Source organism: Elephas maximus, chromosome 19 (assembly GCF_024166365.1).
Source record: "Elephas maximus indicus isolate mEleMax1 chromosome 19, mEleMax1 primary haplotype, whole genome shotgun sequence".
Lineage (NCBI taxonomy): Eukaryota > Metazoa > Chordata > Mammalia > Proboscidea > Elephantidae > Elephas > Elephas maximus.
This window is the reverse complement of record NC_064837.1, coordinates 58213899-58235906: the sequence shown is the minus strand read 5'-3', so window position 1 is coordinate 58235906 and position 22008 is coordinate 58213899. Positions and strand designations below refer to the sequence as shown.

Genomic DNA, 22008 nt, shown 5'->3' with positions numbered 1-22008 from the left:
ATAAATCTCTGTCTCTCTCTCTTTCTATATATATACGCTTCACTGCTTTTGCTTCTCTAGAGAACCCGGCATAAGACACCTCTCCTGGGAAGTAGAGGCTGAAGTAGCAGAGGGAGGAGGAAATGGAATTGTTGAATAGAGTCTGCTCTGTCACAAAAGTCCTCCATCAGTAGTCAGGTGATTCCGAAACAATAGTTTTAGGAAAGCTCGGGGCAGGCCCAGATCAGATAGGACTCAAGGTCAGTTAGAAATAGGCCCAAGTAGAGTGGGAAACGAAACACAAGTGTTCACACATGTGAAGGGTCATCTTGCCCTGCTTCTACCCCCAGGATTTAAAGATGAGACAAGGTTGTTTTTTTGTTTTTTTTTTTTGAAAAATATAAAATTTTAATAAAGGCTACATCTCTTAATTACAATAATTATTGTACCAAGTAATTTTCCTTAAATGAACTCTTTATAATGCATAATTTACAGTATAAGTAGAACAAAATGCCATGGCAAAAGTCATTGAGTACAAGACTTATAATAAAAAGGCATAAAATATATTTATACATAAACCCCTTTCAAAAAACAAGGGAAGCTTGAGCCCTCAATATAGGGCGACTCACGGTGTGGACCACCGTGCAGGTACAGGTACTGTACTGATTTAAAGTCAAGCACTAGAGACAGTGGATTAATACTCTTTTGCCGTACGATATATACAGACGTATAGTACAAGATAACAATGGCAAACAGAATGTACAGATTAATTTAACACAAAAACTCGAACGTCGAAATGAAGGTGTTGGGGGTGGAGGAAAGGGTGCTGCTAAGGTCTTCTCACAATTGTTCACTTCTTTGCTGGGGAGGAGGCTAGTTTCCTGAATGGCTGTGGTCCAAAAACAAATTAAAAAAAAAACAAAACAAGGAACTGGTATTTCAATAAAAGCACAAAATGGAACCACAAGGCAGTGGTTCCAGCTAGCCTCAGGCATCAGGCCTTGGGTGAGCGATAAGATGTGGAGCCCCAGAAACTGGGTAAATCTAGGGAGCCAACAATAAGTCCCCCGTCCCCATCACAATGGATTATCCCATCAAATATGACATCCCAAAATGGCGCTGATGTTGTAACACAGCCAACCCTCAAGACCTTTATGACAAAATAGAGCAGCACAGAAAAAATATGCACCAATTTCTGTGGGTAAATGGCAGGACACCATTTTTAAAGTCTATCTTCACTTAGAGAAAATGCAGGGCAAAGCATAGCTCCTCTTTGAATGGCAAAACTATTAATGCACTCCTAGCTCAACTCCTCAGTATAGATAAAACAATTCAAACTTTCTCCCCCTTCCGTGTTTTAAGCAGCATATCCATAAACTGGGGGTGGGGGGAATCAATTGTTCAATAAATATCAGTAAGGATTCCTGTTCAGGTAAGCTATACACAGTTTCTCTTAGTTTATGGATTTCAGATCCCTAGGAAGTCATATATTATGTATGGAAGTCTCTCAAATACAGTCAGCATGTTCAATAGCCAAGAGTGGTCATGTTTTTAATAAATAGTTCAGGCTTTTCTTATCTCAGTACCCAGCTCATGAATAAAGAAAATCAACTGCCCCCCACCCTCCCAAAGGCCCAGCGGCCAATTCTTCCCCAGACTTTGTCTTCTTCATTGGTTTAATTTTCCTTCAAAGTGTTTTGTCGCTGTAGCTCATGTTCAAGATGGGCCATGTGGGCTCCGATTCGACAGTTCCCCGAAGCCAGACCCGAAGGGCTCAATCGATCCTCTCCACCTTTCCCAGGATCCTCCCTTCATACATGGGGAGCATTGTATCATCATCCCAGATCTCCTCAAACACCGCTCCGCAGGCAAACTCGTCGCTTGCTTTTTTGAAATAATACCTTAAAAGAAAAACCAAAAGCGCTTTCTGGGTAAAATTGCAGGATCTGCATTGTTTAAAAGAAAAGTATGCCAACATTGAAGACTGAGACATCTTGAGAATCTGCAGCGGCACGTGCTTGTGAACCTCTGCTCACATTTGACTGAAGATGGCAACTGGGGCCAGCCTAGCAGCACAGAGCAGGAAGGTCCTATGCGCTCGGGAGAACAGCAAGGCCCGCTGGGACGAAGCAGCCCGTCACAGGCCTCCTGACTACAAACAACTCTGAGTCTGCAGCCTTCAGCCCGGAATTTCTGCTGCCACCTGACGTACCTACATTGTGGAAAGTACGTTTTGCAGAGTAGAGCTGTCTTTCCTTTTGCAGGGACAGGATGGGGGTAAGGCGCCCTAGTGGTGCAATGATTAAGCACTTGGCTGATAACTGAGAGGCTGTAAGTTCAAGCCCACCCAGTGACTCCACAGGAGAAAGACCTGCAGATCTGCTCCTGTAAAGATCACAGCCCAGAAAGCCTTATGGGGCAGTTCCACTCTGCTACATGGGGTTGCTAGGGGTCAGACTTGAAGGCACCCAACAACAACAGGATGGAGGTATTGGAAAGGAAGTCCCAAGCATGCCTCTGTTCACTTGCAGCAGCAGCCGGGATGGGGGTGGGGGGAGAGGCAGACTCAGGGCTATAGGTTCAGCCAGACTTTGAGCTAGTGTATCAGTCTGCAGGGGACCATCTCTCATCCTTCCCACTCTCCAGTGCCTAGCTGCAATACTTCCTAATGTCTCTGGCACAGCCATGGGACAGGTCACCTCCTTTGGGGCCACCGTCAGAGCCAGGCCAGCCCAATTCTGTTGCTCAGGGTTGAGCAGACAGCACCCCCCTTCCCGTTTCCCTCCAGCCTCTCCCATCCTATCCCTCGAGGGCCAAACACCAAGGGCCCATCTATTTATGCTCCTTGATTAAAGGTTCCTGTTATCCCACTCCAGCGTCCTTTCTTCTAAGGCTATTTAATTGCATGGGCACAAATGACCAGTGTCTCAGGAGTCACTGCTGTCCTCTCGGGCCAAGCCCACTCCCATCTGCCTCCCAAAGAAATGAAGTGAGAGCCCTTTCCTTCTCCATCTCCAGCAAGGGAGATCCCTCTGATGGGGTTTAATCGCTCTTGTAAGCAGTCATTTTCAGGCACTAAAGGCCGCTCACAGGTAAAGGTCCAAGTCCCCGGGACAAGAATATCGCTAAAAAATTGAATTGTGTCTTGGGGTTAGACTTGTTTTTTGTTTTTGTCTTTTCTCTTTTAAAAACAAAAAAGAAAAATTAATTCTCCTTGGTTAGAGCTAAATTTTTTTCCTCTTTAATGAAAGCAAGCCAAATTCCTTCACAGGAGATAAGGCTAAATAAAGCGGAACAGCTGGGTTTAGTCAAGGTACTTTGCTTTTAGCATTCCCAGCTGAATGAAGGCACCAGGGATGGACAACATCGCAGCTCTTATGAGCCAGTGATGAAAACATTTCATATTAAGGGGATCAAAACACTTGGGGGAACCCGAAACGGTAAAGAATTGGGGAGGGGCGCTGTGGCACAGGAGGGCCGGGACAGAGAAAAAAGTTATTTTCCAAAGAAGAGGCTCAAATCCTGACCCCGCCCTCAGCCATGCCCTTGAGCCCTCAACTCCAACCCCTCTGGGGCTGAACCAATGTGATCTTTTACAGCACCGTGGAGCAAACAGGCAATGACCTTTTACTTAACTGCAGCCTCCTTTCAGAGAGCAGAGCCACAGCTTTCCCTCGGCCCCACCCCCAGGACTTCAAACGCTCTGTGCTGCCCTTTTTCTCCAAGAAACTGGCTTTTCCACTGCAACGTGCTTTATGTGGCAAACTTTGCTTTCTTCTGACATCTGGCACCAATAGCGTCTGGCACGTCTGGAGCAAATGTTCGCTGTTTGAACCTCTGCCATGTTGAGATTACTCAACATGGCCCAGGATCCCCCCAGCTCCACATGAGGGGCTTTTTAATGGTGGCGGGAGGCGGGGGCGAGTTTAGATGTCTGAGCACCACCCCTGCTCTGAGGGTGAGCCTAGCGCCCTGAACCCCCTCGTCCTCAGGAGTGCCCGGAGTCTAGCTCCGACCCCACCGAGCAAAGATAAGGTGGCTGGCAGGGCCTCGGCCACAGCCTGATCCAATCAGGGAAGAATTTGAGAGTCTACCATTTGTGCAAGTCTTTGTGCGTTAAATGGGAGGCCGGGGCTTCAAAGCCGGGCTCATAAAGTGAGCCTTAAAAAAAAAAAAAAAAAAAAACCCCAGAGCCAGATGTGGCCGGGGCTGCTGGGCAAGGCACTGTCCCTACAGCCTCCAGGTCCCTCTGCTCCGTGGCCTTCTCCCCTGAAGGTCACCTGCAGTTCCAATCAGAGTCCGGCAAGTCATAGCTGAGAGAAATGAACCCCTGGAGGGCTACACGTGGGTAATGAGTGTTACCTTGTGTCTGTTCAGATAAAAAGCAGCCAGGCCTGCTCCCCAGTCTCTCTGATACATCTGGGAATCCTCTCTGCCCAGGTGTAGAAGGGAAAGATCTGAGCCCAGTGCCACACCCTGCCTGTTGACCACTGACAGGGCCTGGCCTCCAGCCCCAGCCCTCCTCCACTGCAGTCAGGGCTTTTGGCCCTCACCCAAATAAACTCCAAGATGAAGGCAGCCAGGAAGACTGCAAAGGGCCAGCCCTGGAAGAGACAGGGTCTCAGGGCCTGTGTCCTGGAGGGAGCTGGAGCCCGCCTGCCACCTGACCAGTTGCTCCATGCATTCAGGAGTTTGCGAGCATGTGCATACATGGGAACACACACACCGCCCCCAGCTCTGGAGGCAGGAATGGCTGGGCACCCTTTTGGGCATGTACTGCGGTTCTGCACAGGCCAGACAAGGGTGAGGCTAGGGGGGCACCCAGGGCACAGTTTAAGAAGACCCTCGGTCTTGGGTGCCGACTGGCACTTGCAGGAGCCTAAGAGTGAGTGCTACCTTGAATTGTGTGCCCTGGGCACTCACTAAGGTCCCTGGGGTGCAAACAGTTTGAGCTCCACTACTAACCTAAAGGTTGGCAGTTCCAACCCACCCAACAGCACCATATAAGAAAGGCCTGGCAATCTGCTTCTGTAAAGATTACAGCCAAGAAAACCCCATGGAGCGGTCCTACTCTATAGCATGTGGGGTCACTGACTCGATGGCAATGGGTTTGGGTTTTCTTTTTGGGTGCCCCACTGGTCTCACCCTAGCCCTAGCCCTGCACCTGAGACTGCACTGGGGCAGAATGCACATTTTCGCATGGGATGAAGGCCATTGAGAAGGGGCAGATGGACTCTTGATGGACTGAGATCACCTTCCCCTCACTAAGGGGAAAGAGGAGGAGAACTGGCCAGGGCTGGGCCTTCTCTGGTCAGCTCCTCTCACTGGGCCTGCAAGTGAGTGTGGGTGTCTGTGCTCCACAGGGGAGCGAAGGAGCCCTCTACCCCCGGCCCCAGCAGGGAGGGGAAGGCAGTGGGGCCCAGGCTGGGAGAGTGGCCAGCCCTATTCAACCCGTGCCCACCCTCAGGTCCTGCCCCTCCTTTGTTAAGGATAAAAGAGCATCTCTGCTTCAAATGACCCGTCAACAGAGCCAAACAGAGCGAGGTGGTCCTTCAGGCAGAAAGGCTGAGCAAGGGAGCACTGCCCAGGTTTCCTGGGATTGGCCTCTGCCCTTCCCGGCACCTTATGTGCGGAGAGTCTCTCTAGGCCTCGGCCAGGAAGAGAGCAGTGCTTTCGGCTCCTCCCTCCTAAGCAGTCCATCTGTCTGTCTGTCCACCTCTCTCTTTCACACACAGACAAACACACTTCCCCTCTTCTTTTAGGAAGCGCTCCCAAAAAATGGCCGAAGCCCAGCTCTTCTGACAAAGCGGACTGCTCTCTTTTTCCTCAAAGTCGTGTACACCTGTGGAAAAGTCCAGGCCGGGGCCCTACAGAAGCCACCCTCCTGACACCAGCAGCCTCCTTATTTCTGTCAGTGGGGAGGGGAGAGAGGAAATGGGAAAAGCTGCCAAGCAGCCCACTCCAGCATCCCCCCCAGGCCCCCTTGCTCCGCCCAGGCCACTCCCAGGTCCAGTCAGGTCAGGGGAGGTGTTCTTTACTCTGGCTTTTGGTCCTGAGCAAACACACTCTGGAGAAGAAAGAAGCCACAGACTCTTACCTATAATTTCCCTTTTTGCTGAGCTGCTCTTTGAAGTGGCCCAGGGTCAAGCTCTGGGCCTTCAGCATCCTCCTGTATGGAATTTCTTCTCCACAGAAAAAGTAAGTGACAACCAGTTCACTGGCCTGCAGCGGGTGGACACCCGCCAGCTTCTTTGGCTCTTTGTGACTGGAAATAAAACGACAGGCAACAAGCTCAGCATCTTAAAGCTGCAAGCAAGCACACACATAAGAAGGGGGCAGGCATCTGACGCTCAGAGAAACTGAGGCAGCCATTCTGGCAGGCACACATAGCCCACCCTAATGTCAACTGCATGGGCTGTGCAGGACAGAACAACCCCCTTTTGGTTATACAAATCAATACCACCTGCCACCAAGTAGGGGCCCAGAGCAGCCTTTCACATTAGCACAAATGGGGAGCACACCCCAAAACGGGAATAATGTAGGGACGAGCCCAGAGCACCTCCTGGGTCCAAGAAATTGGAATGCCCAGACCTCACTGGGGTTACTCCACAGTTATTTCCACTTCCCCATTTGTTCACGTTTTTGTAGGGTGGCTTCCAAAAAAAAAAAAAAAGAAAAAAACTGCTGGCCAAGACAGCTGGTGGACTTAAGGTCAACCAATTAAAATTAAAATAAAAGGGTCCAGGGAGGTGGCTTAGTCAGGACTTCAAACACTGCTCATTGCTCAAGATGAAGAGGCAAAGGAAAGAAAACTTTAATTATTTAGACCATTTTAGATCTCTGTTGCAGATTTCTGTTTAAATACACCGTCCTGTAATTAAATGAAGCCGGTCTTCTCTGTCCGCTCTGCCAGAGTGTAAGTCTCCACAGAGAAACACGGCACGATTAGGGAGGATAGCCCTTCTTCTCCAAGCACAAAACAAAGTGTGTCCTCCCTGTGTCTGCAAAGAAATTGCCTTCTCGCTCAGGTGTGCACAATAGGTTTCCAGGACCGCTGACTTGCATCCTTGCTTAGGCCCCCCTCTGCCCATCCGCTAAGGGCTTCACAACCCAACGTAAGACATGATACGTAATGCATGTTTCTAATGATTATTATTTACGGCAACATCTGCATTCCTGCTCTTTGTCACTCATGTTAACATGAAGAGGTGGTTTTATAGACCAAACGAAAAAAGTTTGAAAGGAACATAGCTCCAGATGTTTCGTGTCCTGGAATGCAACCTGCTCGGTGGATCTCGGGAAAGCCAGGTAAGGATACTCACTCTTCAGGAGCCAGGGCTGGGGTGGAGAAGGGCGTAGTTCCTGCCTGCCCAGGGGCCGGGTGGTTTCTGTCCCTCTGCTGACTGGCTACGCAGCACCTAAGCACACAGCCAGGGCGAGGGGTTTAGCGGTCCCCCCAAGGCAATCAAGGAGCAGACAGAAAATAGTTCTTTTGGGGGTCCTGAAGACATAGAGACTTGACTTCCGACCTTAGTGGGACCCAGTCAAGGCCTTGTGTTAACATGTTCCAGGAGGCCTGGAGGAGCCCTGGCAGCACAATAGTTAAGCACTCAACTGCTAACCTAACCACTGGTTTGAACCCACCCAGCATCTCTGTAGGAGAAAACCTGGCCATCTGCCCCCATAAACATTCCAGCCTAGGAAATTCTATGGGGCAGTTCTACTCTGTCAATGGGGTCCGCTTGAGTCAGAATTGATTTGACAGCACCCATCAACATGGTCTTCCATGTCAACCATGGAAGACATCTTGGGAATGGCCATCATAAGCCACCTTTGGGCACCCAGACAGGATGTTCCCAGCCTACACAAATGCTAAAGGGTCATCACTCCCCACCAGGTATGGCTTCCTCATACACGCATCTAATGGCTTTAAATGATTGGGACAGGAAGAAAACTTGGTAAAAAATTGGCAACATTTATTCTCTTATTTCTAGGTATGCCCTGCCTAAATGGATTCCGGTTCACTCCAATGGAACAAACACAACTAAGGTGAACAATGTCTAGAGACTGGAAGGGAGAATTTTGGGCAACTCCTCCCCAACAAGCGTTAGGGGTCCAGGCATAAAAGAAGAGTCCTTCCAAGTAGGAGTCTCTGAGTGGTGCAAACGGTTAACACGCTCAGCTGCTAACCAAAAGGTTGGGGGTGACAGTCCACTCAGAGGCACCTTGGAAGAAAGGCTTGGTGATCTACGTCTGAAAAATTAGCCATTTGAAAACCTTACGGAGCACAGTTCAGCCCTCTGGTGGTGCACTCCACTACTAACCTAAAGGCTGATGGTTCAAACACACCCAGTGGCACCATGCAAGAGAGGCCTGGCAATCTGCTTCTGTAAAAATTATAGCCAAAAAAACCCTACGGAGAAGTTTTACTCTGTAACACATGGGGTTGCCGTAAGTCCAATTCGACTCGATGGTGTATGGTTTGGTCCCATTAACAATAGGCCAGGTCTCCACCTCCAAACCCAGCCACCACCTTAAACTCTGAATTCAGACTTGGACCATCCCCCATCCACTTACCGCTGTTTTGAGGGCTTCGACACCTCAGCCAGCCTGCGGCAGGCCTCCTCCAGCTGTGCCAGGGTGTTGGGTGGGGTCAGGGGAGGCATGGCAGGGTCCTGGGTGAACGGGTGGGCTCGGGGGACAGTGCGGGGGTGCCCATTGCTGGCCCCCCACAGATGGTGCCGGCCGGCTCGCTCACCGGAAGCTACTCGGGCAGACTCCCCAGAGTAGGCTTTTTTGGTGCTTTGGGCACTGAACAAGGAATGAAGACAGAGAAAGCAGAAAGAAAGAAATTGGGTTAGCAAAACTGGAAAATGTGACTTCAATAGAAACTTCTCTATCCTGCTCTGAGAGAGAGAAAAAAAAAAACAACTCTACCATCACACGACCAAGGGCTGTTGCCAAAACATGACATTTTTGTGGTCTGCTCCGTTCAACGTCTAATATTAAGACGGCAGGGGCAAACAGTCCCATTTGTTTTCAGCCAGCTGCAGAAATAGCCGTCCCCATGATACCTCAATATTGACTGTGCTGACCCACGCGGTGGCCACGGCGGGTGGACGGACGGGTGGGTGTTTACCTATGGGGCTTGGCCTTGCTCTGCCGCTCGCTCTCCAGCATCCACTGCCAGACATCCTGCGACCTGTCTCCTTCCTCCCCAGGAAGCTGCGGCGCCCCAGCCCCACCTGGGGCCCCTCCTTCCCTGATGGGCAGGGCCAGGCCTGGCTCCGTGCCTTTCCCACTCCGTTTGGGCAAGGTACTGCCTCTGCTGCTGCTGTAGGGAACCAAGAACCACACCAACCCAGAGACCCCATTAAATCTTGCAACTCCTCAAATGGGATGCTCGGTGGGGGTGGTGGCAGGACGCACCTGCTGCCCACCCCCCCTCCCGCCTGCCCTCTGCCTCCCTCCTGGAAGCTAAATGCTTGTGACCACTGACCCCATCTCAGACCTGCCCAGGGCACTGGCTGGGAGAAGCCCAAACTGGGGCAGCAGGATCTGCCAACACTCACCCAAATGGCTCCCCCGGCATCGACTCCGGCATCTTGGGGTGGCTCTTGCACTTGGCGTAGCAGTAATACTCAGTGCCCCCAGGGCAGACGCAGCGTACCCTCTGTGCGGCTTCCGCCTCGATCTCCTCCTTGGTCTTAGGCCCGGCGTGGTGGTGGATGTAGTGGTGATGGACATGCTTTGTCATCTGCTTGGCCACAAAGCCCTTGCCCCCCAGCAGGGGGCAGCTGGCCAGCATCGCTGCTGAGGGGGGTAGCTTGCTCCCAGGTGGGAGGAGGGAGTGGTGCTGGTGGTGGTGGTGGTGGTCAGGGGAGCGGGAGCGGGGGCTGTAGCGGCCCATGCCCGGCGACTGGCAGCCAGGGGTCTTGAGGACCCTTGACAGGTGGTCATCGAGAATGGTCTGGGGGTCCTCCTCATAGCTGCCGGAGGGCAGGAGGGAGAGAGGGTGCTGTGGGGGGCCCCCCTCCCGTGAGCTCAGCGCCAGCTCAGACCCCTCCTTCTCTTCATCCTGGAAGGGGAGGAAGTGACAGGTGAGCAAGAGGGGACCACTGCACCCCTCTGCTCTAGAAACCCCTCACCCGGTGGCCTGTCCGGAGGTGGATACTCTCCTCACGCGCCCCGGCCCAAGGGTGGAGGTGGCGGCCCAGCACTACCTCTCTGATCTGCTGCAGCCGCTCCTCCAGGCTGTGACGACTCTCCAGCTCTAGCTTCAGCTTCTCCAGCCTGGAGATCAGCTCGGCCGCAAAGATGGCGGGTTCCACGGGGGTCATCTCCTTGGGCAGGCGGTGGGTTCTCTACAGGACATGAGGAAGACAGGGATGAGCCACGTTCAGCGGGCCCGGTGCATGGAGGCGGCAGCGGCTTTGCCGTAGCTTCCCAGGCCCCGAGCCACTCGCCGCGTCCCCATGTCCGGATGGAAGGTGGCTGGCGAGGCGGCCGAGGCTGCTCGGGATTTTTATGTGGCGGCGCCGTGGCCTCATGGAGAGCCATGGTCCCCACCAGCGTTCGCCTTGGGCAGGAGCAGTTGGTCGCACTCCGAGAGGCCCGGCGTGTTCTCTCTGTAGTACAACCAGCCCATCAGTAGCTACTCTAAAGACGAAAATCTTCAAAGACTGTTGTCAAACATCAAAAAAAAAGGCAGCCCTCCAAAGTAGGGAGGGGAGCAAGAGACCAACTTGAGGAATAAAAAGTAGAGTCTAAACAGAAAGGGAGTTGGAAATTAAAAAAAAAAGATTGGAAGGGAGGTGGGGGGAGGAGGAAAAGGGAGAAAAAAAAAAAAAAGAGTCCGAGGGCTGGGGATCAGAGGAGAAGTGGTAATTTATTTCCTGGCCGCACACTGCGCACCTTTGAGGTGGTGTTGTCTCAGTGCTGTCCTAGATCTCCCTCGCTCTCCTCCACCCCTCCTCCCCATCTCTTTGTACAGAAAATGAAGAAAGCCGCTGCAGGCTAGTAGCAGAACACTGCTGAGCTTGGCTGCCTGAAGCCGCTCTATCAAGGGAAAAGCGAGCATCTCCAAATCAAGTACGGAATATAAAAAGGCACCGGGCACGACTGCCAAAAGCAGCAAACAGAGAGAACCCCCGCCGCCTGCCTTTCGGTCCTTTTCCTGTTATCTCGCCCCTCCCCCCACCCAGCCTCCACCTCCTCAGTTGTGTGACCTCCTTCTTCCTCAGTTCCCTCTCTGGCTTGGCCCTACTCTTTGGGGTGGGAGTGGGGGCGCAGAAGGCCAACCTGCCATGGCCACCCTTTACCCCAGCCAGGCTCACCCTGGCAACCATGTAGCGGCAAAAATGTGTGAGGGGACAAGCAGGTGTCAGAAACGGGCCTTCGCACACAGGCCAGCTGATCAGCCCCTGATCAAAGCGCTGCCTTGTGGAGAAAGTGGTTTTGCACACTCCAGAACAAAATCATCTAATTTACAAGCTTGGGCAATAGGAGTTTTCTTTATAAACACGTACACACACAAACACCCCAGTCAAAAAAAGAAAAAAAAAAAAAACCCAACCTCAACAAATCATCAATGCTGGTGCATTTTGGGGGGTGTTTTGTTGGGGGAGGCTGCTAGCGGGCCCAGAAAAGCAATCTTAGTTTTCTCAATTCAAGAAAAATAAGACAGATAAGTCAATCCTTGTCTGTGCAAGGAACCAGAGAGAATTATTCCAGCAGCAACCACAAACTAATGCCATATGGGCTTTAGCGATTTGATGTGTTCATTTTCTAAGTGCTAGACAGATCAACTGGGTCCTCTGAAGCTGGCAGAGAGGATTCCTAAGCATAGAAGCCTGCTTTAAACTGGGTGGGCTCTCCCCATCTCTGAATGAGAGCTTCCCCGCTGCCTGGATCTCAGGACCCAGCAGGAAGCAGAGCTCTGAAACTGCACGTAGACAGAAGTTCTAGGGTACAGGGACCACGTGCTGACGGCCCTCGAGGACACGGAGAGAAAAAAGGAAGTCCCAGAAGTCCTCCCCCAGTAAGCCCATCTCTCCTCTCAGGCACTGGCAGAAGCCACTCAAGTGACCCTCATTTTCACTCTTCTGTCATTCAGCATGTATTAGGCACTGTTATGGACTGAACTGCAACTCCCAAAAATATGTGTTGTAAATCCAAACCTCCATGCCTGTGGTTATAATCCCATTTGGAAATGGGTTGTCTCTGATATGTTAATGAGGCAGGATTAGTGTAGGGTGTGTCCTGAGTCACTCTCTTGAGATATAATAGAGACTAAACAAGCAAGCCAGCAGAGGAGAGATGGGATAAGATAGATGCCACAGACACATGGAGATCTCCAAAGAACCAGGAAGCAGAAGCTGAAGAGACAAGGACCTTCCTCCAGAGTCTTGAGAGGGAAAGCCTACCCCCTTGAGCCAGTGCTCTGATTTTGGACTTCTAGCCTCCTAAAGCTGTGAGAAAATTAATTTTCATTTGTTAAAGTCATCCCCTTTGGTATTTCTATTACAGCAGCACTAGATAACTAAGACTCAACGGCAGGTACTATGCCAAGTTATGGGGATGGAAACAGATAAGACGGAGCAGCTGCCTTTTAGGTTCAGTAGGAGAAATGGTCAAGTAGATAGGCAAGTGGGCAACTGAAATGACCAAGCCATGTAGCAGACACAAGAAGCAGGTGTCCTAGGACATGACTCTCTAGCCTCATCATTCATTCATTCATTCATCCATTCAAATAAGTGTTCACTGAACACCTATGATGTATCAGGCACTGTTTCTACATATACAGATGTTAACAAAATAGACAAAATCCCCTGCCCTCATGGCGCTTCCATTCTAGTAAAATCTGTACTAATGAGCAGACCTGCTCATTAGCATGGCGCATCTCCCAACATTTCCTGTTTTCCAAGAAGGAGTGCTTTGGTCTCTTTCTCATGGAACAGGTCATCCTGAGCCTTATAACCCCATGACTCTGTTCAAATTCATGCCCCGACCAACCATTAATACCTTTTGCCCAGTCCTATCCTTCCCTCCCTTTTCCTAGGGGACCCTCATACTGTTCACTTCTCCTACCTTCCCGGGACCTCCCCCTTCCCACCTCCTTTTCTTCCTGACTCAACATGGCCACAATCACCTCCCCACCAGCCTGATACTCACCGGGAAATGAGGTAGAGACACTTGGCCATTGGCCTTCACACTGCGATGCATTTCTCTCTGGAGCTGTTTCTTACTCCCCACGCGGTACGGAGGGATTCCATCTCTAAGGGAAAAGAGAAGAGAATCCACAGGCTCACTCGGGAGCTTTCAGCAACTGGCAGACACACGGGCCCTCCTGAGACCCTGCCATGGGTGGGCTATGCTTCCGTGGAAGCAGCACACTGCACATCACCAGATGCCATCACCCTTTCCACTGGGAGTGCGCCATCCAAGGGCAAACTGCCAAACCAAATTTAAACCTGTCAGTCATCTCCAAAAACATGGCTCCCTCTCAGATGCAGGAGAGTCAACTTGGAAAGAGCTGGTAAGCTCATCTCCCCACACCCTGGTCTCAGAACTGGGTTACAGTCCAACCAGCCCAGACAGAGTAAAAACCAAAAAAATAAACCAAATCTATGGCCGTGAAGTTGATTCCCACTAATGGTGACCCCAAGTGTGCACAGTAGAACTGTGCTCTGTAGGGTTTTCTTGGCTGTAATCTTACAGAAGCAGATTGCCAGGCCTTTCTTACGTGGCATTGCTGGGTGGGTCTGAATTGCCAACCTTTAGGTTAGTAGTTGAGTGCAAACCATTTGTACTACCCAGAGACCTAGACAGGGTAAATGGCTCCCCAAGCAGGAGATTCTAAGGCCTTTTTAGTTCTACCAACACTGTTACCACTACTGATGTACTCCCCCAAATTGGGGAATCAGGGCCTCACAGAGAGTACCAGTGCAAAATGTTGTAGGGTTCGAGACCAAACCCAGAGGGCTAAACCAGGTATGTGGATTTCTCCAATCATCAGCCTTCAAGTCATTTCCACGTTTCCTTTTATAAGTCACCACAAGGGTATCTCTTGGCTTCTTCCTTCTCTCAGCTACCACCTCCAACCATCGAATTCTCAAAGACCCATGTTCCCCACCACCTGCACTCTGTACAATTCATTCAGAGCCCTGGCGGCCCAGTGGTTAAGAGCTGGGCTGCTAACCAAAAGGTCAGCAGTTCAAATCCACCAGCCGCTCCTTGGAAACCCTAAGGGGCGGTTCCACTCTGTCCTGTAGGGTCACTGTGAGTTAGAATCAACTTGAGGGCAGCGGGTTTGGTTTGGTTTTTAGTGAGTGCCACACCTTGCGTAGGGACTAGGCCAGAGAGCAGGGAATAAATGGGGGAAAGGGGCAGAAATAGACCCTCATGAAGCTTACATTCTAAGGGGTGACATTGGCAATAAGCAAAATATACAGTATGTTTTGTTGTTGTTGTTAGGTGCCATTAAGTCAATTTTGACTCATAGCAACCCCGTGTGACAGAGCAGACCTGCCCCATAGTTTTCTAGGTTGTAATCTTTACAGAAGTAGACCGTCGGGTCTTTATCCCACGGAACCACCGCTAATCTTTTGGTTAGCAGTGGAGTGCTTAACTGTTGTGCCACCTGGGCTTCTTGCTGTACATCAGAGGGTGGTAATAAGTACTCTGACAAAATACACAGCCGGGGCAGGGGGAAGAACCACAGGGGGGGTGGGGTGCAATTTTAAACCCGGTGATCAACGACATCCTCACTGAAAAAAAGCCTGAAGGAAGCATGGGCTCCTACGTCCTTCATTTTTATGAAAAATAAAAATTCGCAAAAATGAAAGAGGTTAAAAAAAAAAGCCACCATTTCACCTAGTCTTTACCAGAAGTGTGATCTGGAGTTGTCATGATTTTTCTTTTTTAAGAACTTCATTTTTGAAAGCAGTCAAATGGCCAAAGGTGTTGACTATCTTCTCATGGATGTCCCTCCTGTGGGCCACTTATTTACAAAAACCTCATTTCCAAGGGCCATTATGGTCACAACGTGTCCATAAGGAATCATACTCCAAGTCTGACAATGCTGACATCAGGTGTTTGGCTAGTCCCCCTTTCCCAGTTTTCTGTGTGGGAGTTATATGGGAAAGAGAGTGGGAGGAAGAGAAACACTTTTTGTTCATCAGCAGTAGGTGAAGATTAGCAGTACCTAAAAATACCCAGGTAACTGGTTGACCTCTAGCTCCTTACCTATGATGCTCTAGAATTCTGACTACAATTTCTGGAAGTCTGCTGGCCTAAGCCAGAGAGAGGACCATGGCAGGAAGAATGCCAATCACAGCAGATCAACCAACCAACCTAGGTTAGCCAGGCGAAATCTTGACTAAGAAACATGTAAAAGACAATGCTATTGAGAGGTGCGAGGGATAGAGCAGATCAATATCTAAAGCAAGAACTTGCATATAAAGCATGAGGTCCTACCCCAGGGAAGTCAGAGTAGAGAGTGGAGACAGTATATCCTGTGGGAAGGGTTAGAGGTTGACCAGCTGGCCTAAGAAACAATTCTGCTAGTCAGGTTCCTGGTCACAGAGACCTGGCACTTGCCCTGGCCTTTGACGATGCAGTAGGATAAAAGGTTCTAGGTCCTGGCAAGGTGCTGAGCCACATGAAGTTTATTTATTGAAACTCAATATACCCATCATGGGATGGTTTAGCCATCATAGGAGAAAATGGCCCCAACTAGGCTCTCACGTGACTAGCAGCAAATCCCACCTGAGGTGAAGGAGACCAAGGAACTGCAGTTCCCATTTACCAAGTTCCTGCTGTGGCTCAGGCACTGGCCTAGGCCTTGATGTAATATCATAAGCATCCTAATTAACTACATTTTACAGATGACCAGAGAAGCTCGTTAACTTGCCTGAAGACACAGTCAGTAGTGGTTGGATCCAGGATTCAAATCCAGGCCAATGTCAGACTCTAGAACCAGTATCTTTACAACACCCACAAACTACACTCATAACTCTCATTGTCTGAAGATGCCCACTCATTCTACCACACCCCCTCCCAGCCCAGCTAGAGCCAGTCTTCCTGATAAACTTGGAGTAACACTTCCAAAGCCCCAAGGAGTCACCTGACACTTTGAAGGAACAAACGGGAAATTTGAGGGATGGTTCTGAAAAGTCCTCCACTGCCACTTAGCACTCTGGCTATGGGGCATTCCATATAGTTCCGAAGGCACAGAGAATGTCCCCCTATCTCTCACCTGGAATCTCTTGTGGGGTAGGAGTGAGGGTTTCCAAAGATTTGGTTCTCAAGTCGGCCTAACCAACTTCTGCTGCCCCAGGGCTGCAAGACAATGCTCAATGCCTTCTCCTGGCTTAATAAGAGAACAGGCGGCTCTCCTTCTAGGCCTCCTCTTGACAATCCTGGGGGACAGGAGTCAAGTACCCAATGGACCCCACCATGAAACAAACACAGGGCTTCAAAAGTCCCAGCAGAGTCTGCCATCCATCCCCTCTAAGACTTCCTCCTAGAGTTTCCCACCAGTAGCCTTGGCTCTTTTTTGCCTTCCTTTCCTCCAGATGGACATCAATGGATGGTCAAGCGGTCCTGCCAGATTGAAGACAAGAGGAGCAAATGGTTTTATGAGCACCCTTCCCCAACACACTACGATATCAGGGCAGGGGAAGGACCCAACTGCAGGTTAACTTGTCACCAAAGCAGAAGAGGGAGATGTCAACTCATAGAGGTTCCAGAAGGCTCCGTGGGCGCCTTCAAGAAAAGTAGCTTTAATTCCCCAAGCCAGGAATCTTCTTCCAAAATAGCCCTTCATTCCAGAGAGGGCCATCCTCTTTTAGTCAAGCTCTCAAGGTCTAGGATCAGTTTCTTGGCTGCTCAAAACTGTGGGCTGAAGAGTGCCAGCATCTCTGTCCCTACACAGTCCCCTTTAATTATAAACATTTAACTAACAAGCCCACTGCCGGCCCAGCTGTTTCTGGGGAGCGCTGATTTTGAAGTGCGGACTCCAGTTAGCCACCATTTAGGCCGAGCCAATTAGCTTAGCCTTTTGACTTCGCTGTGCCTGACCTAACCTGAGTGCCGTTTTCCACAGGCTTTGAAAATCCCAGCCCCATGTACACGCACGGCCACTAGCACCTTCATGTGGCAACCACAGATCACATCGACATCAAAAGCTGGGTTTGTAAGATAAGGTGATATTTGAAGTTCACTTGGATGCCTTCCCTGGTGTCCATAGTAGATCCATAAATGAGACTGAGGCAATAAAAACAAATAAATAAAACTGCCTGGGCCGCCTGCCTGAATGAAACACAAGGCGATGACCTTGTGCTGATTTGGGGACACCCAGAGCAGAAGCCACCCACACACCGAGCTGCTTCTGAGTATAAGAGCTACTTGGTAGTGACAGAAAGTGGAACAGTGGTTGGAGGGGAGGAAATCACAAAGGGGTAGAAAACTTTTGGAGGTGATGGATCTAGTTATTATCTTGCTTGTGGTGATGGTGTCATGGTACATACATCTCAGACTGTACTCTTTAAATGTGTGCACTTTATTGTACGTCAATGATACCTCAACAAAGCTGTTTTGAAAACTACAAGATTAAAAAAAGCACAACTCGGCGCAGAGAGAAAACAGGGGGGCAGCCTCTGCACACCATGAACTTCGCTTTTGTGGTTCTGGCCACCTTTAACCAGCAAAGCTACACTTGGGCGGCAAAGACTCACTTCTGATGTTTTCAGCTGCCTGGCTTTATCCTCCTAAGCCCGAGGCCCTGCAATGCCCTGCAATCCCGCTGCCCCCAGCACTCCAAGGGCTGGGATTTAAGGCTTTGCTGGGAGTCTGAAAGTTAACTTTAAAAAAAATTTTAAAAAGCCATTCCTGCCGAGAATGCTGGTTGCAGAGTACCAGGCTTGTAAAACCGCCTTGTCTGAGGCCAGCAACATGGAGGCCCAAATCCCCAGCCATCTTTAACAGAGCCTGTTACTTCACAGAGAAACAGAAGTCGGCAGTGGGCTTTGGGAGAAGGAAAGGATTTCCTTAAACCCCTGCCCGTCTGCACATCCAGGCCCTGCTGAAGGAGAGCCAAGTGCAAGTCGGTCGTGCCTCAACTTCTACCAGGCCTCTTGTGAAGGCCCCTGAGACTTAATTGGTTGTGTCGCCAATGAGATGATTGCTTCCCTGGGCTTGTGTCTAATGAACTCAAACCTTCTGGAGTCTATTGAAGGCCGCCTGTGACCCCCTCTCCCGCCCCTCTTCCCCAGCCCCCAGCAGCCTCACTCCCCAGCCCCTCCCAGCCCCCCTCCCAGCCCTCAGCCCATTGTGACAGAGGAGAAACAGCCAGGGTCTTTTCATGCTTTATGGGGCGCTCCTATTCACTTGTTCAAGGAAATTTCAAAGGGGCCTGCTACCCTCTTATCCCCTCTAAGCTCCCCGGATGAACAATGGGCTGAAAGCGATTCAGCTGGGCTTTTCATCCCCCACACACTTTCTTTCTCGCTCCATGTGCTCATCTGTGCAAGGCCCACAGTTGGCAGTGCTCTGAAGAGAGGGTCTAATCCCAGCCCTGGGAATCCCAGGTGACCCGCCTGACACAGGGCAGATCATACACACTCAGGGCCAGCCGGCTAGAAAGCACCTCGCACGACACCGGGCTTTTAGCTTATGCCAAGTATGTTGGGTGAGAGAGTAGTGGGTGCTGAGGACTCCCTGTGCCCATCCCCAGATGGCGGCCTGAGGCCCACAGGGACATCCGGGCCCAAGTGCACACTGCAGTCGGTACGCTCTCCTTCCGAGACTCCTGTCCTCCACTACAGGCCGCATGTGGCAAACAGACCTGGGCAACCAGCTGCCAAGAAAGCATGATGGCACACTGATGAGAAATGGACTCCAAGGAGGCATCGACATGCCCAGGTGGGTACAACCGGGGAACCCACATCTGCCCACTTGGCTGGGAGAGGGCTCAGAGCCACCCAACGCTGTTGGGAAGACTGGCTATGCCTGAGGTAGAACACCATGAGCACTCAGGTCCTCAATCCAAAGCAGCTACTCCATGGAGTGGCTCACAACAACCAGAGGCTCTGGCACCTTGGGACGCAAAGGTATCTTTCTAGCCACAAAGTTGCTAACTGAGGGATTTGTCCTTTTCTGTCTCTGTATCAAAGTGGACCTTACTGGCACACACTCAAACCGTTGCTACCTAAAACAGCTCACTTGCAAAGGTAACTTTTCTGAGCCCTCCATCCAAGTGGCTTCCCAGGGCTTCAAAAGTCCAAAGTCCTTCAGCCATGGAGGGAGAGAAGGTAATGGGGGCAAGTGAACTCTCCTCCCAGCCCTTTTCTTGAAGAAGAAAGCAATCTGATCACTAGTCAATAAAAATAAAAGAAATCCCCAATGGCACAAAGGTCTCATTACCAACTGCTCCTATGAGCATATCTCACGTTGAAAATGTCCAAGCTTGGGAGAGTACCAGGCAAAGGGCAGGGGACCATGTCTAGCCTGATCTAGAATGCAGGGGACCTGGGTTTAGGTTCTGTCTGGCATGGATAGCTATGCAACCATTGGGCCTTACTTCCTCATCTGTAAAAAAATCACCAATAACTGCCTAGCTTTCTAATTACGTCTTGCGAGTCTCAAACAAGAACATGTATGGGGACTATACCCAAATTTTCTCATCATGAACCCAGAATAACACCTCCATCATGGGGACTAAAATACAGCCAAGGGCCAGGAAGCAAGCCAACAATAGTCTCTAAGAAAATTAAACAGAAGCCCTGCAGTCTTAAGTAAACTACATTTAGGAGCTTCACTCAATGCTCTCATTCAAATCCAACTTACCCCTACTTTATACATAATGCTAAGACTTGCACGCAATCCACAAATAAATAAAAGCTAAATGAGTGATGTTGCTAGGCAAGCACAGACAGTAGCAAAAAATGACAGGGGGCAGAATGACACAAAGGAAAAAGAAAAACTATTTTAAAAAGGGAGGGACGCCAATATGTATAGAGACAAATAGTCCTATGTAACCTTGTAGCCTATGGGACAATACTACAGTACAGTATGAAAACAGATCTTGATATTGCTTGGATCACCAAGAAATAAATTATGCCTTGCCTACTGGTATTTAATTAAAACAGAGCCACACATATTATTTTAAGAAATATGTCAAAGTATGGATATTTAAATAGAGTTCAATCAACATCGAAAACTCACTTCTGTGAAACGCTTCCTTTTCTGTAGTGGATGAAAGATGTGTACTCTTACTCTGTTTTCGCTAATGCCAAAATGCTTTATTAAAACTGACCCTTTTCACTTTAAGGCTCTCTCTCCCTTTATTAAGAGGGGAATTTGAGGTAACACAATAAAGGTCCTGTGGAAAATTGAGAGTCCCAAACCTCATGGATTTCCCTTCCAACTGGTTCCATGCCACAGGCCAAGCAATAGGACATTGGTCAACAGAAATCTGATAATTTCCAACAAACTGGAAGAATAGATGGCCCCATTTTAGAAAGGGAAAAGAACAAACTCTAAATAAGAATACCAAAACTTGACACAGGTCAATGGGCTTCCCTTTCAAAATCGTCCCCATAAGAGTTGAAGTTCCTACTTCAAAACATTTGTGGAAAAACCCTCAAAGACCATTTCTAGAATAGTGATTCTCAACTGGGTGTTGTGTAAGAAGCCCTTGGGGAGTTTTGCCCATGTCCAACTCCAGCTCTGCAGAATCAGAATCTCAAAGGATGGCAAGAGAAAGGTACCCCCAAGCCATCCTCCACAGAAAACTGCTGCTCTCCACCCATTAAAAGATTGGGACAGTTTGACTTCAAGTGACCCAAACTCAGAGCATGACCCCACCTGACGGCCCGCAGACCTGAGACCGCCCCCCCCACACACAAAGGACTTAGATTGCCTCCAAAAATTAAATCCATCCATCTGCAAAAGATCCAAGACCAGACACTCCTTTGAGAGAAGGTGTGTCAAGGAGTGCAACTATAAGCAGGAAGCCCTACTTTGGGCCCCCAATGCCTGATATAGTAGGCACCCATCAACTGAATTAAACAATGTCCATCTCAAGGTATCTATGTGGGAACATCACACACACACTTAGTCACCCTGTAGAGAGCTCTGGCTTCTTGACCCCTACCTTCAATATGACTTTTCCTCCAAAATCAATGAACTCCTCAACATAAATCCTTCTAATGCCACCCTGGCTCCCACCTGTTGGTTCTGCACCTATGAAATATGTGAGTTCAAGACCAGCCAAGCAATTCTGGCCATAAGGAAAGCAAGCAAAAACAACCAATATATATACATTTATTAACTCAAGGAATTGATAATCGTCTTAATCTTCTACCTTAAGTAGTAGTTTTCTTCTGTTAAGTTAGTCTTCTTCTGTTAAGGAATCATCCAACTTTCATTTCAAGGCTGTAAGCTTAACACTACCCAGACTACCATGCCACCCCCTTTAACCACCCGAACACAACTGGAAAACTCCTCTCCCTCCAAACAAATGTTCACAGATACACAGCTGGGGTTTGCACAACCAGGTGAGGATGGCTGAGGATTCTGCACGGCTGGTGGTGGTTCTCATGCCCAACCATGTACGTGGTGGGGATCCCAGAATACTTACACGCTACTGTCCGTCATGGACATGGAATCATCAGTCAGTGCATCACTGGAGATCTCACTGTCATTTGCACTGGTGGCAGGCGCAAAGACATAGCCAGAACCTACGTGGTATGGATTAACGGAATCGCTCCTCTTGAAGGACCTACGGGAAAAGTAAAAGAGCAGAGTGGTCATTGAGCCTCACCAGAAACCCAGGTTAGCAGGTGACCCCAGGACAAGTGAGTGCATCAACCCCCATTCTGCTCAATGCCAATCTGATGCCAGGTCCAGGTGTCCATCTGGGCAGAAAGCAGGGGCCCCAGAAGTGGAGCTCGTTGAACCACTAACTCAGCCATACAAAGGATGGGGAGAAAGCAGGCCGAGTTCCTCTGTAACCGTAAGACAGGC

At 49.7% G+C, this 22008-nt stretch overlaps 1 protein-coding gene across 7 annotated transcripts in view; it reads right to left on the bottom strand.

The window, feature by feature from the left end:
* Positions 1-405: 405 nt before the first annotated feature.
* The window catches only part of AXIN2 (axin 2), a 33250-nt gene continuing 11647 nt past the window's right edge, over positions 406-22008 (bottom strand). For 5 of the 7 annotated variants that reach the window (XM_049859732.1, XM_049859730.1, XM_049859729.1 and 2 more), the window contains exons 3-11: positions 21623-21763; positions 13153-13255; positions 10203-10343; positions 9552-10057; positions 9119-9313; positions 8557-8790; positions 7302-7397; positions 6077-6244; positions 406-1880 (exon numbers count right to left, since the gene is read on the bottom strand). In XM_049859732.1, the coding sequence (XP_049715689.1) occupies positions 1754-1880; positions 6077-6244; positions 7302-7397; positions 8557-8790; positions 9119-9313; positions 9552-10057; positions 10203-10343; positions 13153-13255; positions 21623-21763 (1711 nt within the window). In that variant the 3' untranslated portion in view covers positions 406-1753. The remainder of the gene's footprint in view (positions 1881-6076; positions 6245-7301; positions 7398-8556; positions 8791-9118; positions 9314-9551; positions 10058-10202; positions 10344-13152; positions 13256-21622; positions 21764-22008) is intronic. The other 2 variants (XM_049859733.1, XM_049859734.1) reach the window with 2 other exon arrangements.